Source organism: Tinamus guttatus, unplaced genomic scaffold (genome assembly GCF_059628265.1).
Source record: "Tinamus guttatus ecotype Peru unplaced genomic scaffold, ASM5962826v1 Tinamus_guttatus_pri_ptg000945l, whole genome shotgun sequence".
Classification (NCBI taxonomy): domain Eukaryota; kingdom Metazoa; phylum Chordata; class Aves; order Tinamiformes; family Tinamidae; genus Tinamus; species Tinamus guttatus.
Genome location: NW_028289479.1, coordinates 159,261 through 175,093, shown reverse-complemented (window position 1 = coordinate 175,093; position 15,833 = coordinate 159,261). Strand labels below are relative to the sequence as shown.

At 40.3% G+C, this 15,833-nt stretch overlaps 1 protein-coding gene across 1 annotated transcript in view; it reads left to right on the top strand.

The window, feature by feature from the left end:
- Positions 1–14,036, top strand: part of TECRL (trans-2,3-enoyl-CoA reductase like) — a 55,709-nt gene extending 41,673 nt beyond the window's left edge. The window contains exons 5-12 of the mRNA XM_010215779.2: positions 2,804–2,919; positions 4,502–4,607; positions 5,930–6,002; positions 7,757–7,800; positions 10,896–10,953; positions 11,794–11,879; positions 12,149–12,194; positions 13,652–14,036. Coding sequence (XP_010214081.2) covers positions 2,804–2,919; positions 4,502–4,607; positions 5,930–6,002; positions 7,757–7,800; positions 10,896–10,953; positions 11,794–11,879; positions 12,149–12,194; positions 13,652–13,779 — 657 coding nt within the window. The 3' untranslated portion in view covers positions 13,780–14,036. The remainder of the gene's footprint in view (positions 1–2,803; positions 2,920–4,501; positions 4,608–5,929; positions 6,003–7,756; positions 7,801–10,895; positions 10,954–11,793; positions 11,880–12,148; positions 12,195–13,651) is intronic.
- The last annotated feature ends 1,797 nt before the right edge of the window (positions 14,037–15,833 follow it).

Below are 15,833 nucleotides of genomic sequence, written 5' to 3'. Positions count from 1 at the left end.
TTTCATTTGTCTCTAACTGGCTGATGGAAATAAAAATATTGGGCGCACATAGATTAGCTTTCTTTCAAGGCATTTCAGATCCCTGTTTCACTGATTATTTAACAGATGCTTCTAGTTTACCTATTCCCAGGGACCTGATAACTCAGCTGCTCAGAAAGGTTCAATCTCAGTACCCTGTACGCGAATTTACACCTGAGAGAGGTTTTTTCCAACAGCAAAGCTCTCCCCAAGCCACTTGGAGGTAGCTAGAGAGTATCGTGCCAGACCTGAGAGTTGGGGACAGTAAGAAAACAAGGCAATGCAAGATAGAAAACATGTAATTAAATGCACAGATGCAGGAGAAAAAAGGAACAATCTACAAAGTTGGATCTCCAGGAGTTAGTGATACTTCTGTTGAGCTATGCAGATTTTAAAGGAGATGTAACTGAGTATTCCTCTCTAGGATGATATCTTTGTTTTTGTTATGGACTGCCATATTTTGCTGCACCAAATATATAAAAATAATCTAGTCAAGCCCACAAGACTGTAAAAAAAATATTTTGCGTCTGAATATTAGATGTTTTTGACATTTCTGTGGAACTGAAATGCTCAGTGTTTTCTGTGATCACTTTTTTGGCTTATATCAAAATTGTATTTCTTTTTCTTTTTTTCCCAGAAACAACAAACAAGTTACAATTTCATTATTTTCAGTTTTCTGGTTTAAAATTTATTTTTTTTGAAAAAAATTGAACCAAAATTCAGTATCTTAGTAATTCCCCCATTTTTGAGCATCTATAAAAATAATAGGTGGCTGATCTTTAACTGAGTATCTCGTCAAGCCCAGCAATTTGCTCTAATTACATTAATCAACTACAGGATGAGCATGAAGGCTAGGCTGAATTGTGTATATCCAGTGGGAATCAATAGTTTAAAAAAAAAAGATAAAATAAACTTTGCTTTTTGTTGCAGTGTTTAGAAATGTGTTCTAGACAATTAACGTGGCTGCTGCAGTCAGCAGCTTCTCTGAATTTCTCTGCTTAACCTAGAGGAGTCCCTGTGTTCCTCCTTCTGCTTCTCCTCACCCCAATACATGGGTCCGGTTATCATGTGGCTTTTATTTTTGGCCATCAAAGAGAGGCTGGATTTTCCACTCGTCCTGTACCTTTCCTTCGTCTTTTAACATCTGAAATTAGCTGAGGGATGAGGCATGAAAAGGATGCACTAGCCACAACTTGGTGCCAAATCCTGCCAGTCTTTCCCTGGCAGCTGTGTAATACATTCATGCCAAGCAGATGATAAAAGTTGGCAGTTACGGGTGTATTTTGTGGCACAAGTCTTTGCTGAGAGAAAAAGCTGCTTTTGGGAGAGCACCTCATTCCGAGGTCTCACACTGACCTGCCCAGAGCACAATGCCTGCGCTTGTATTTCCTGCACCAACGTTTTCTGTGCTCAGCGTGTTAGGTGGAGATCATAGCAATGGTCTCGTGCAGTGTTTGCTGACAGACTATCACGGTACGTGCACGTGAATAGGACAAAAGGCAATTACGCCAATATCGAATAATCATGCAGCCCTGATGTGTTCCATGACAAACGTGTCATCTCAGATATCCCCTGATCAAATCACACACACACACACACACACACACACACACACACAGGAAAGGCTACTCTTGGGATCCAGAATGGAATCTCGGGATGCAGAATACTAACGGTGCACAAAAGCCATGGTTGTCTCTTCTGGAGACTGAGTTCTGCTGTTATAGACAGATTTCTGAAGCTTCAACATAAGGGAAGAAATGGTGCTGGAGGACCCCAGCCAAGGAAACCTAATGGCCGAGGTTTCTGCAGGAAAACCTCTGGGTCACTCAAAGCTCTTCTGAAGAGCGTTTGGAGGAACACTGCATCGAGGGTCTAGGTGCCTGCCAAATACTATTTTTGAAAAAGGTAGACTAAATTAAACATTACTCCTTAAACCGCAGATATATTTATTCATTACAATTCTGGCAAATAGCCACTAGTTATGAATCTTTATCCCTTAAGCAGTTATGCACTTGAGTTATGATTTTCCCATTACTGTCCCTGGTAAACATGTTGGATTACACCATTTTAACCCATGATGTCATTCCAGTGGGGACAGCTAATCAAATCCAGACCTCATGTGCCTCCAAACACATTATACTTCCTCCAGCTGTTAAATTCTTTGAAGTGCACATCAATAATGATATATAGCTTCCTGGGGGGGGGGGGGGAGGGGGGAGGGTGTCTGTAGTGCAATGATTTGCCCTGACCAAAGCTGTCTGGGCAAAATCAAAGCCAGAGCATCGAACTGAGGGTGACTCTTGCAGTGCTGGGACTGCCCTTTCTCTCCTCTCTGCCCATCCGTTGCTCCTCTCTTATGCAGTTGGCTTTTTATTGATACAACACTTGCTTAATTGTGAAATACATTGACAAAAAGCAAGTGCTTTTTGGGGCTGCTGCTGCTTTTGGGGCCTGCATTTTCAGTGCTATTAAGATTCAAAATAATCATCTGATGGCACAGCTGAAAGTGTGAGAGGAGATTTTGAGTTTCTTCCACAAAACCTTCCTGACCAGATTAATGTTCTGCACAGAAACCTCTCTGTCTCTTTTTACTAGATATTTTTTACTCCTTTGCTAAAGAGACAGCAGGGGAAAAAATGTCCACATGTCACTTAAGTTCTCAAATAGAGCTAGAATGACATTTGCAGGAAGAATATGTGTTATGTAGATATGCTCTTCTTTTTCTCATACTTTTTTTGGTACAAGTTCGTATCCTCATGCTGCTATTTTCTTTTTCACTCCCTAGTTTTTTCTAACAGAATACTCCGGGCCTCTTCTAATATACTTGCTCTTTTACGTTCGTCTCTCTACTATTTACGATCAAGTGGAAAGCGTGAAGAATTTCCGCCACCCTGTGGTTCAGTAAGTGACGTGCATCAGCTGTTGGGTGGAGGACACGGAGGTCTGAGAGGGGTGATGCCAACTGTTCAGCAGAGAGGAGCTCACAGGGGATGTGAGCCAGGTTTCCCAGCGAGCTCACAACTGTCCTAAGAGTCAGTCGGAGTTTCAGGTGGTTCTTATGACCTTTTGGTATTTCAGTTGCCCTCGTTAACCCGACCAAAAATAGGGTGTCCGTTGCAATGGTCACTGCATCTGCTCCCTGTGGGATGTAGTGCTTGCTGCAAGCAGTGTGCGCTCCAGGCGTGCAAGCTGAACCAGAGGTGAAATGCTAAACAGAAGCAGTGGTGCTACCCCGTAGCACTCAGGCATGCTACAGAGCAGAGAAACACAGTTTATAGGTGGGAGAACAGAGAATTGGGAGACTAAGGGAGTTAGCGGAACTGTGAATAAGAACCCCACACTGCTGAATTCAAACCCAGAGCTACCAGATTCTTGCCTTCCTCATACGCTTAAAAGGAGAGCGTTTTAGTAGCACAAAAGAGCCAGAAACACTTTTGCCTTCTTTCAAGCGGGCAAGGAACATGCAGAGCTCTTCCAGTGATCACTCTCAAAGGGTGCATTTGCCATCCCCATCCTAAGCTGAATTAAATTTAAAATTTCCAGCAAGGCTAAAAGTTTTGCTCCAGCCTTTACTTAGGTCATTAATTCTTTGAAATTTTTTTAGCTCAAATCTCTCTGGTTTAATCACTTTGAAATTGTTTGATCTTTGACTACCATACAAGATGCTTAGTAAAAGTACTTGAAATTTGACATGCTGAAAAACAATTTTCATTTATGTCTTATGATTGGCCCGCAGTGAGACAGACTCAGGTACTATGGTAAATGTAACTAAGATAAAATGCCACCAGGAATCACTCTTGACATTTGTTTTTGAAATTCAGTCTTTATGAACTTCAAGTCATTCTCTGAAGCAAATCAGTAGCACTTGTTATTGTTTTATAATCTTCCTCAAAAGAGAATCAGTATAATAATTTCTAGAACAATTACCACATTCCATTGTAGCTGGGTGCAAAAAAAAGCCATTGCAATGCATTAACTTCACAACAAAATCTCATTTCGATTCCACAAGGTAATGAAATACAAACTACCTCCATGCAGCTACTTTAGCTGGCAAAGGAAACCACTGGGAAGCTATTTAGCATGTTTGCAAATGTTAGACACATCCGACAGGGGCATTAAAGTAGCCTTAAAAGACGTGAGGCTTCTTTTGGAAAAGCATGGCAGACGTCTGCTTGTGTACACAGCTGTCCCATTTTAATGTCCTGTCAGGGGGATGTATCGCACTCAGAGCCTGAGGAGCCTTTTTAATTCAAGACTAGTAAAAATAAGTTGCTTCCCTCTAAAACGGAAGCAACTTGATATAACACTGAAAATGATTCCATTAATCTTTGGCTCCAGATGCTTCAGCTAAGACAAAACCTTAAATCCTGAGATTTCAGTACGACTTTGCAGTTTTGGAATATTAGTCCTTATTCTTTTTGTGACAATAAACTGTGAAGAAATAAAAAACAATATTTCATTTCTCTTCATTTTCTTTCTGCAGCTTGGCTTGCTTCTGTCATTGTTTACACTATACCAGGCATCTTCTGGAAACATTATTTGTTCATAAGTTTTCCGAAGGACACACTCCTCTGAAAAATATGATAAAGGTAACAATATATTTATCGTTTTATGTAAGGCAGAGAAAACCCTCATATTGAAGCAGTCCTTTGAAAAAGATAGTAAAATTAGAAATACTTTTCAGCGGAAGCAATTAAGATTAGTCAAAACGTAACTACAGAAAAAATCTCAGGACCATGTCCCAACCAAAGGACATGAATAGGAATCAATGTCCATTTTTACTGCTGCATATCAATGTCCACTTGATTTAATGAATGGTTCATCATGTCCAGGTTATTTTTCAGACTGATTGCTGGGTTTTTTATGAGATATGCTGCTGCAAAAAATAGAAATGATTACGGAAATCACACTCTACTTCCTTGGTGCAATAAAAATGTGAAATAAGAGACACCCCTTGCATTATAAATTTAAAACCAAATTACAAATAGAAAAAAAAAATGTTTTCATTCTACATTGGAGGCCTCAGGAAGGAAGATACTGAGCTTCTTAAAGTTACCTGGCTCTTTAGTAGGCCTCTTGAATTTCAACTATTTGTCATTATCTTGTAGGCTCTCCTTCCTCTAATTCTACATCCTTATTCAGTGTGAAGTAGAGAATCCTCCCTTTTAAAGATTTGGAATTCTCCTTTTTACGTTTACAATTTATGTTTTTTTTTCCATTCTTTTCCATTTTTTTTTGTTGTTAATGTAAATTTTACATTTACAATTTTAGTGAAGGGGATTAATCTATGTCCATGTCCTATTCGAGTCGGAAAAGAGCTAATGAAATATGCACAGCTAGGCGGCTGACTTAGGCCGTGCAATACTTGACAATAAAAAGGAATATAAGCTAGAGCACCTACATGCTTTTTGAGCCAGAGTGCCACTTATAAAGGCAGAAATTAGAGATCTAGTATGACTGCTGTTTCCTAGTGTCTGTAGTATAGCTGCCACAGTGGCACTGTGTAAAAACAGGAAAAATAGGAAGTTTGCCTTGCTGTCCGAACCCTGGGCAGAGCTGGAGCCCGTCCGAACACACGGCTCTTCCTGAGGCTGTGCAGAGGGTGAGGAGACCCTCACTGGACACAGAGAAGGGCCTTATCTAGTGTCCCACAACAGGTCTCACAGATGGAGGAGGTGGGCCTGAATCCATAGGTGCAGGTGGTGTGTACCCATAGAGCTTTTTAAAAAAACCTATAGTGTTCCTTAACTCAAGGAGCCACTACACAGTTAACCAGTGATCAACAATTACTGTTAGGAATATATATATATATACATATATATATATACACACACACACATATGCATAAATGTACAGTTTGTAGCTTCTTATGGCCCTTCCGAATAAAAGTAGTATCTATTCTCCATTCCAGGGCTGTGCCTTTTACTGGGGATTCACTTCGTGGATTGCATACTACATCAACCATCCACGGTATACACCACCATGTATGTATAAGTAGAAACGACTCTGATTTTAAAAAGGTTTTGTTATTCAACTTCAAGTTCTCCAAAATCAATAGAGGTTTCGGCCTAGACAGCAAATCATATGACTAATCTGCCTAGAGGTAAGGTTGGTGGAAGGAAGAGTATGTGGAGGGTGGCCCTCCTGCTTTATATATGTTCTTAATGTATGTGCTTGTTGAGCAGTGGTTGTGTGCTGTGCAGTTTTACAAACAGCAGATACCAGCCATGCAGAGGAAACAGAAAGATCAATGTATTTTGCTTATCATCACTAAAGCTAGCTCTGTTTCCTTGGAGGAGGTATTTATGTGCTAAATAAAGGCCTTTTTTTGTGAAATAATCAAAAGTAAATCAGATAGTAGTGAAAAAATGAAAAAAAAATCTTATTTTTTATTTCCAGATTTTACTCATCATTTTGTGCCTTTTCATTGTATTCTATTGCTATATTGTTGCTACTTTCTGATTTTTTTTTCTTCTTACCTGCTCTTTGAACTTTCATTTGATCATAATTGTCATAACTTTTGTTTCCTTCTACCTTTTTAGGGTGGCATTTTGTCACTGCCTTTGTCTTCCTTTTCCTCTGCAACTGATACATATCTATTAGCTTTGGGGATTGCTTTGATTTGCTTTGTCAGTTTTAATTACACATCTTTATACTCACAGTGAAGTATCTCATTTTTTTTTTCAATCCATAAGCTCTCCCGAGTGGCATTTGCTTCCATTTCAAAATAATAGAAAAACTCACTTTAAGAATTTTGTTACTCATTGTAAGACATTTGATTTTGGTGTGGCTTTGAAAATAGTGCTACAAACAAGGTGGAAACCTGAGACAGAGCTCTAACCATCAGATCAGTAGGTGCAAATTCTTTAGTTAATTTATATTTGCTCAAGATGCAGTCTGAAGCCAGAAACCATGTTTACTTCTGCAACTTCTCAATAGGGAAAGCCTTCAGAAGAAATACATCTAATTCCTTGCCGCTGGCTGCCTTAAAATGACATTTGTAGGTAAATGGAGCAAAGCCCTCTGCTATAGTTACATGGATCAGTAAAAAACAAGTTATTTTGGATGCAGGAGACCTCCACAGTCGTATCAAGTTATGATTATTTGGGTCATTCAGCCATATACCAAGCTTACAGAACTGCAGTCCTATAGAGATGCATGGGATACAGCACTATGGGGACAACAGCAGAAAGCAGATTAAGCAAAGGGCAGTTAGAAACTGCAAAGGTTTCGCTGCATGGTCAGACTGTGAAGCAGATCCTGGAAATACAGAAAAGCCTCACTGCTAAAAGGATAATAATGGATAGGTTATGGATTGGATTCTCTGCTCACGGAGCTAGAAGGGCCTATCCATAACATGAGGCTAAAGTGGAAAGCACATGCAAAAGATGTGGTTCCTGGCCTTGCTCTGCCTCTGACCTTCACTCATCCCTCTCCTCGCCTTTCCAAGAAATATCACAACACCAGCTGCTTTGACAAAAGCCCTTGGGGATGTGAGGCTAACAAACGTTAGATGGAAAAAGTTAAGTAAAAGCTGCCTTGAAATCAGTGGTGTGGGTGCTCGCATTTCCTAGGGTGCTGCTACTGTTTGCATTGTCTTATGGAATAATATTCATTTCTTTCTGCAAAGCCTGTCAGGAAAGACGTATTTCTGCTCCTCAGCACCAGATTAATTTCACCCATAGCAAACCATGTGCATACTATAAAATGCAATTTATAATTTCATTCTATTTTCTAGCATTTGGCCACAGACAAGTTTCTTTTGCTGCCCTTGCCTTTCTGGTATGTATGAAAATAAAGTGTTATTAATGACTGTGGATTAGGAACAGCTCATGATTTAGCAAAATGCAGGGCTGATGCTATACAAGCGTGTATATATATATGCCCATTCCTGCAGCCCTGTGTCATTTGATTGGATATAGTGATATAGAGATTCAATTAAGGTTTCTGGGCCAGGAATTCTACTATTATTTGCCTATATAGAGCTTAGTGTACTGATGGTATGTGTGTGGTGCCTGAGCACCATGAGAACATCTTTTGAGAACATTTTTACTACTCATAATTATGCAGAACATTAATATTTAGACAGCTACAAACTTGCAATTTCTGAAACACTACAGAATTATATACCAATCAGACTTTTCAATAGAATTATATTCCCTAAATAACTTATTTCTACCCTTGGCAGCTATTAAAAACAATAAGAAATCCCTGCCAAAATGGATGAAGCCAAGAAAAAAAGAGCAGCTGAGGAAGGATGGCCAGCATTTGTTTATCAGCCATATGTTTAAACCTTCCTTTATGTAGCTCTGCTTACAGATACCACTTTTCCAGTGGCTGTGATGAAACTTCACCAAAGCAAAAGGAAGGGGCAGTAGATGGGACCACACGGGGGTCCCACACGGGGCCAAAGTTAAAAATTACGGCATTTTGGTCTCATCTGTTTGCAAAAAGATGGACAGTTGGAATGGCTTTAGAAGGCTGATGTCCCCTGAGTGGAGCGTTTGTAAAAAATAACTCATGTGGGTCATTTTAGAGAATGTTATTCTATAGCTCTGATGTTCAGGGTGGGACAGCAACATGTAGGTTCCTCAAAGCAAACACTATTCAGAAAAGCACCCAAGCAAGTCCTTAGCCAGCAAGACTCTGTAAAAACCACAGTTTTGGCAGTGCTTGTCTCTGGGGTTGGCCCTGCAGACCTCTGTTTTTCCTGCATGGATGAGGTGCAGCACAGAGATGCAAAATGGAACAAGTCCAAGGGCTCAGTGAGGCTCAGCAGCTGGAGGCTGTCCCACTCATTGCGTGCCAGGAGGCCGCAGAAGCGGTCGCCGTTGTTGTCAGCCTTCCAGAAAACATCATGCGAAACCCGCAAAACTGGGTGCCCGGGTATTTTCTGCTTCAGAAAAGCAGATTTTTTCTAATGATGCACACTTCCTCACCTCAGTGGGCAACCCTTGCTGTAACTTCGTACAGAAAAACTGCCATCAAGTTAAAGGAACGTGGAGCATTTTCTGTGAAATGTGGCAGTCCTCTTCCTAGCTACATCAGCAACTGGTCCGTGCTCTGAATTCTCCCAGCTCTTTGGAGAACTTCATACCTTTATTCTCTTCACATTAAGACCTTGTTTTGGCAGGTTCCCGGACACTGAATTTTAAACAGCAACACACAAAATATGATTTGAAGTTGTTTTTTTATAGGGTTCTAAAACTTATAAATAATATATTCAGAAGATACCTTATTTTTTCTCTCTCTTTTTAAGTCTTGTCTGCATCACACATTCCTGATTTAAAGCATATAGATCTGTACTTGCTGCAAACAACAGTAATGAGTAACATGTGCAGCAGACCCTTTTGAAAGGGTCTGTAATGATCAAAATATTACCTGAAGCTTATCAGAGATGTTTTTCTTATAGGGTACACATGGAATAGAAAGAGTATGGTGTATATATTTCATTATTTCAAAATTACAAATAGCATAAGGCTTCGTTCCCCTGTTTTCCACAGCTCCCTATTTCTGCTTTCTGAGACACTGACCACAGAATGGGCTTCCTTAGCATTAGCCACCTTTCTAAAGAGGAATAGAAGGGCTAGCAACAGTTGAATGTAGCTGTAGACTCAATAGTTAAATCCCAAGAAAACCCTGCAGAAATGCCCATTGCTTGGTTTGCTTTTAACTGATAATAGAAGTAGTAGGTGTTAAGTGCAGTGTAGGAACCTGTTTTGGCCCACCGTGGCATGTACATCACACATTTTAATTGGAATCGTGTTTCATGAAAACATTTTTAACTTTGAAGACTTTTTCTTTAAAATTGCGATGAAAAGACTTAACAATACTCCTACCGCAAAATAAAATACATATACATTAAAATTACTTCTAATGCTTTGGCTGAAGTTACACTTTCTGGTGGGATATTTTATAAAAGAATTTCCTCATTGGTTTATTTTATTTTTTACATCTGTTGTTTAGAGTGGATGACAGCCAGTTAGTTGTAATTAAAAAAGAATAAAAGGACTTGACCCGTGATTACATATTCATGCAGAATATCATCTTTGCTAACAGAACTGCTTTAAACTGTCCTAAAAAACACACTCCCCCGTCCTGCCACAAAAGCCATGCAGAAAGCTCACTGCCAATAAAGGAGAAAATCTTCAGCAAAGTTTTCAACATTTTTGCTTCCAGTAGTGGCACATTTAAATACAAAATGAAGTTACATATTCCTTTTAAATTTCAATTCTAATTGAAGTTTCTTATGGTTGACTTTTGGAAAAGTAGCTCTGAAAAAAGGGGGAATTGTACTTTTTTTTGCTATTAATTTTTTAACTTTTACACTTTTACTTTACCTCTTTTTAGTCACTATTTCTTTTTTATTCTGATTTCTTAATCTTTCCAGCTTTGCAGAATATCAAAATGATAAACTGAATGAGAAAACAACTTTTTAATACTGCATTTTTTTTCCCATTCTGAGGGGAGAAATCAAGTCCTCAAACACAGAAATGAATAAAACCGAGACTGAAATGTTTACTGCATTTTGATCTTCATCCTAAAAAAGAAGCTGAAAAACGAAAACTATGAAATTATATTGCGATACTGATCAGTTACCTTTCTCAGGAATAGAAACTGGTTTTCTAAGCTGCTCCAACCTTAAATATGGGGAATGTTTTCCCCATTCCCCATTTCCCCATTCACAGTAGTTGTAATCAACAGTGAAAGCTACAGATGCATCAGTAAACTGGTGCTCAGCTTTTCACATACATCTTTGTAGGCTTGAGTAAATATGAATACTGATGAGACAGTCAGACTAAGATGGGATTAAGGTTATACATGCAATGTGCTGTGTCTTAGGGACATAACTGAGTGATTTTTTTAATGTTTTGCAGATGTGTGAAGCTGGAAATCACTTTATCAATGTAGCTCTAGCTCAGCAAAATCATTCAGGTTTGTCTTTCCTCTTTATTCAGGTGCTTAACCTACATCTTTTGCTGATGTGCAGTAATTTATATGTGTACATCCACAGAATAAAGAAAGATGAAATAGGTACTATGTCATCAGTAGGAAACGTTAGCGACACCCTTGTTCCAAAACTTGCAGCAAATTTATCTTAATTATAAACAGCTGCATTTTAAATAGGCATTTAAGAATTGGAGTTTTCATATCATTGATTGACAACAAAGGATTCAATTTTAAATAAGCTTCAAAACCCTTAAGCTAATTTGCATAGTTTTGAGATACATATGAGATACACATGAAGCACTAATGTCCAGTGCACACCTATGTACAAATACATAAGCATAAACTCATGAATATCCACACAGACATCGAAGTGTGCATGTGTGTGCTTTCAAAGGCTGTGCCAAACGTGAGTTCTTCAGCATATTTTGTACCTTGAGAATCACAGTTACACCATATGTACCAGAAAGTAAAATATATTTTCAGATTTATTGCAGTAATCCGTGTTATTTCCCACCCCATTCAAGAAAATACTTCGTCATGGTATCATCAGCTTTCCACAGAGAAGCAAGTTTCTATTCACAAAGCATTTCACATACTGTGCTTAGGTTCTTTGCCACAATGTTTAAAGAAGCAATAGACCAATTTATTAGCACACTGAAGTGTCTGTAAGTATTAAACACAGTATTTTTGCCAAAACCTAAAAAAACGAATGTTGCCTGTGTCACCTTCTGCAGGAGCATTATCAGGGATAAAGCTGTGTTCCTCACCTGACATCATACAAACATGGTTTTGTGTGTTTTCTGTTTTTTTTTCTCTTTCATGAAGGAAGTAAAGCCTGCTTTCCAAGTCCTACTTACAACCCTTTCACATGGCTCTTCCTGCTGGTGTCCTGTCCCAACTACACGTATGAGGTATGGAACTTTCTGGGAATCACGTGTGAGGGTCGGTCACTGTTTAGTCTCTATGCATGAATCTGTCTTTGATATTTCAAAGCCTCCTTGCTCCCACCAATACATACAGGCTCCTCACTGATCCAAGCACTTTCCACCTGTTTTTTCCCCCTATCCAGAACTGTGTTGTCTCTTTCTAGCTAGATTTCCTCTCTCCCTTTTCCCAGGTGACTTCCTCCTGCAGTGGGAGCTCTGACCACAATTAACATTGCTTTTGTCCTTTGCAACAGGTTGGGTCCTGGATTAGTTTCACAGTGATGACACAAACACTGCCAGGTGAGTTTGCAACTGCACATAAATTGTTTGTGGAATTTGCCCCGCATTTACAACATTTGAACTCTTGCTGTCAGATCCCCCATATGACATTACCGTGTGAAGCTTCAGAGTGCCACCTTTGGAGAGCTGCCAAGGGCACTTCTTTTGATCAAAACCTGCTCTCTGCTATTTGTTAAATACTGGTGTTTCTTCAGTTTTCACAGTGCAAACAGACTTTGAAATGTAATAAGAGTGTATTTCCACATATATTTGATCATTTCTGATATAGGGAATTTTCTTTGCACTGTAAACCTGGGAGACTGCTCCTGAAAGGATAAGGAAAACAGATGTACTGAGTACTTGTATGAGTAAAGACACAGACAGGTTTCTGAGGGCATTTCCCCTGTTGCATATATCAGGAATCCATAACAACTGCCTGCTTAGTAATGTTTGCAAATCTTACTTAAGATTTGCTTGCTTGCTTCCTACTTAACCTGCATCTTTAGGGACCTAAATGTCCCTGCAAATGTGGCCCATGGGACCTAGCTCAGCAAAACATTAACTTTTTAATTACTTCCACATTAAAAAAGGATACAAAAAGTTGCCCCACGCGCTTTAGAAATGGGAGAAGACAGGAATTTCAAACATGGACTCAAATGCATTATGCAAAAAAAAAAAAAAAAAAAAAAAAAGCTTTTATGGGGGAAGGGAGGGGATTTTTGTTCAGGAATGTCCTGGAAGTTTGGTGTTGCAGGGCTCCAGCAGCAGAGAGCAACAGCAGTAAGCTATTCTTGCTGTGATTGCCTCAAACCTACAGCTTGTCCAGATAGGAAATTGATGTTTCTGATCCCCCAGCATGGCACGTATTAAAGAGGAAATGGAAATGAATTTGCAGAAAGTACCCTCAGGTGCATTCTGCACTCTGCCACTCAGCCTAAAGATACCGCATCCTGAGACCTGACGATCACCATAGGCTCCCACAAAGCTAAAATCTGGCTTAGTGAGGCCTAGCTGCCAGGCACCTAAGCCCATCACAGCACATACTCTGTTCTTGCTCCAGGGACCTCCTGTCCTTCTGTACAATAGGATGTTATAGCATGTCTCCCTGCTACAGTTGGGTGCTGGAGCTAGGAATGAAGTGGTGTTATAGGCCAAGAGTAAATCAGAACGATACTTCAGAAAGCCCATGAAAAATCTTATGTGGAGACTGCCTCATGGCAGAAGGAGCCTTGTGATATATGGAGAACCCACAGGGGCTATACGCTGAGCGTGAAAGATCTAAATAGCTTCTGTGTAATTCTGCAGGGGCACCTCAGGGTGTGCTAACCCAGCCACAGCAAGGCTGAGGGCAAGAACAACACTGGCCTGTCTTCCGTACGGAAGAGACTGTAGACTTTTCCATAAATCCTTTTATAAGGACAGACAAAGAAAACAAAAGTTCCTTTTCCTTTTTTCTTTTTTTCTTTTTTTTTTACCAGTTGGCATTTTTGCTTTCCTGATGGTCATCCAGATGTGTCTCTGGGCCAAAAAGAAACACAAGCTCTATCTGAAGAGGTTTTATCCAGAGGTGCGCAGAAAAGCGGCTATGATTCCTGTCATCTTCTGAGCTCTTCACAAGAGTTGAAGCCTAAATGTATTGTTCAATAACTGACTCTGAACATAAATGAGCCATTTTGTTCAATAATCAAAAGAACAGCTACTGAGCATCTTTTTCAGAAAATTAACAGATCAAAACACAGAGCTTTTAATTATGTGAAAAGTATATGGTCTTGAATTCTTGTTTCCTGCTAAAAGATATGATTAAATCAGATTTTGTGTAATGGAGCTAACTGGGAAAGAACAAGAAAATTGTGCTGTTGAATGTTAGGATATATATTTAGCTGCTGTAAACAGATACAGATTCTGTTAAAATTAACAGAGTATGGTTCACTTGCATGCATTCAGGTCTGGCGATTTTAAGGTTCAATGTGATGGTGACTACATACTAAATTCATTGTCTTTTGCAACAGCCTTATTTTTATTAAACTGCACAGAAACAGCATGTTCCGCTTCAGCTCCTCTAAAGCATTACATCAAAGAATGACTGCTGTGCTGTTAATACAGTTTAGCACAGCTTTACAAGGTTTCTCTTTCTTTTATAATTTAATCTGATGGCAAATTGTTGAGTACAAATTGGCTTAAAGTGGTCATCACAGAGAGGTCTGGTTTCTTTCATTTTCAAGTAGGCAGATCAGCCTCATCCTCACAGGAGAGGCCCGTGGGTGAAGTGATTCCTGTCTTACAACTAATGTGCTGAGTGGCCTTGGGTACATCATTTACACTCCAAAAGAGCCCTCCATCCCCCATTCCCACACTGGAATGTGCAAGCAGCAAGTGTCTTTCTGAAGCAAGCAGCGTATTAGGATCCTCACGTTCAGCGCGCTAACACAGCTGAGCATCATTGGGCCATCCCCGGGCACAAAGGGACCCTGAGCAGAGGTTGCTCTCAGTGCTCTCTTTCATCTTTTATTGACAAAAGCACATTTCAGTCTCTGTCTGAATTGCCTCAGATAGGTGTTGCTGAAGAGCTTCGGCTCCCCCTCGGTTTGGCCACTCATTTCTGTTGGCTGTTTTGCTATCCACGACATTGTTTTTTTAAGGTATCCATTTGTTTTTCAAGCCAGAATTGTTTTGGCAAGCATTAATGCCTTAAAACCCATATCTTAAGTCCAGTTTTCATTCTATTTCCATTGCATATCTCTCCTCTCCTTTAGGCCAGCAAAAATGCTTGCCCAAACAACTTCAATCATCGGAGAAATACCAAAGCTGAGAAGCATAGAGCTTTTATCTGTTAAAGGCACTGTTATGCTAGTACCAGCTCAAGTGCTCTAATAAAGTTAATTTGCCTAAGAATTGGATTCATATCCCTCTTGACCGGTCACGAGTGGTGCTCCCAGGAGTCAATGTTGGGGCTGGTCCTCTGTAATATCTTTATCGATGATCTGGATGAGGGGTTTGACTGCACCCTCAGCAAACTGGAAGACGACACCGAGCTGGGAGGAAGAGTTGATCTGCTGAAGGGTAGGAGAGCTCTACAGAGGGGTCTGAACAAGCCGTATCAATGGGTTGCGGCCAACTGTATGAGGCTCAACAAGGCTAAGTGTTGCGTCCTGCCCTTCGCTCACAACAACCCCATGCAGTGCGACAGGCCGAGGGCAGAGCAGCTGGAGAGCTGTGTGGCAGAAAAGGAGCTGGGGATGTTGGTCATCAGCTGGCTGAACATGAGCCAGCAGTGGCCCAGGTGGCCAGGAAGGCCACGGCCTCCTGGCTAGTACCAGGAACAGTAGAGCCAGCAGGAATGGGTAAGTGATCCCTGTATTCGGTGCTGGTGGGGCTGCACCTTGAACACTGTGTTCAGCTTTGGAACCCTCACTACAAGAGAGACATTGAGGTGCTGAGCGTGTCCAAAGAAGAAGGGCAACGAAGCTGGTACAGGGGCTGGACCCTAGGAGGAGCGTCTAAGGGAGCTGGGGTTATTTGGTCTGGAGAAGAGGAGGCTCAGGGGAGACCTTACCATTCTCTACAACTACCTGAAAGGAGGCTGTAGTAAGGTGGGTGGGGGCCAACCTCTTCTCCAAAAGAACTACCGAAAATAGAAAAGAATAAAAGGCCTAGAATTGT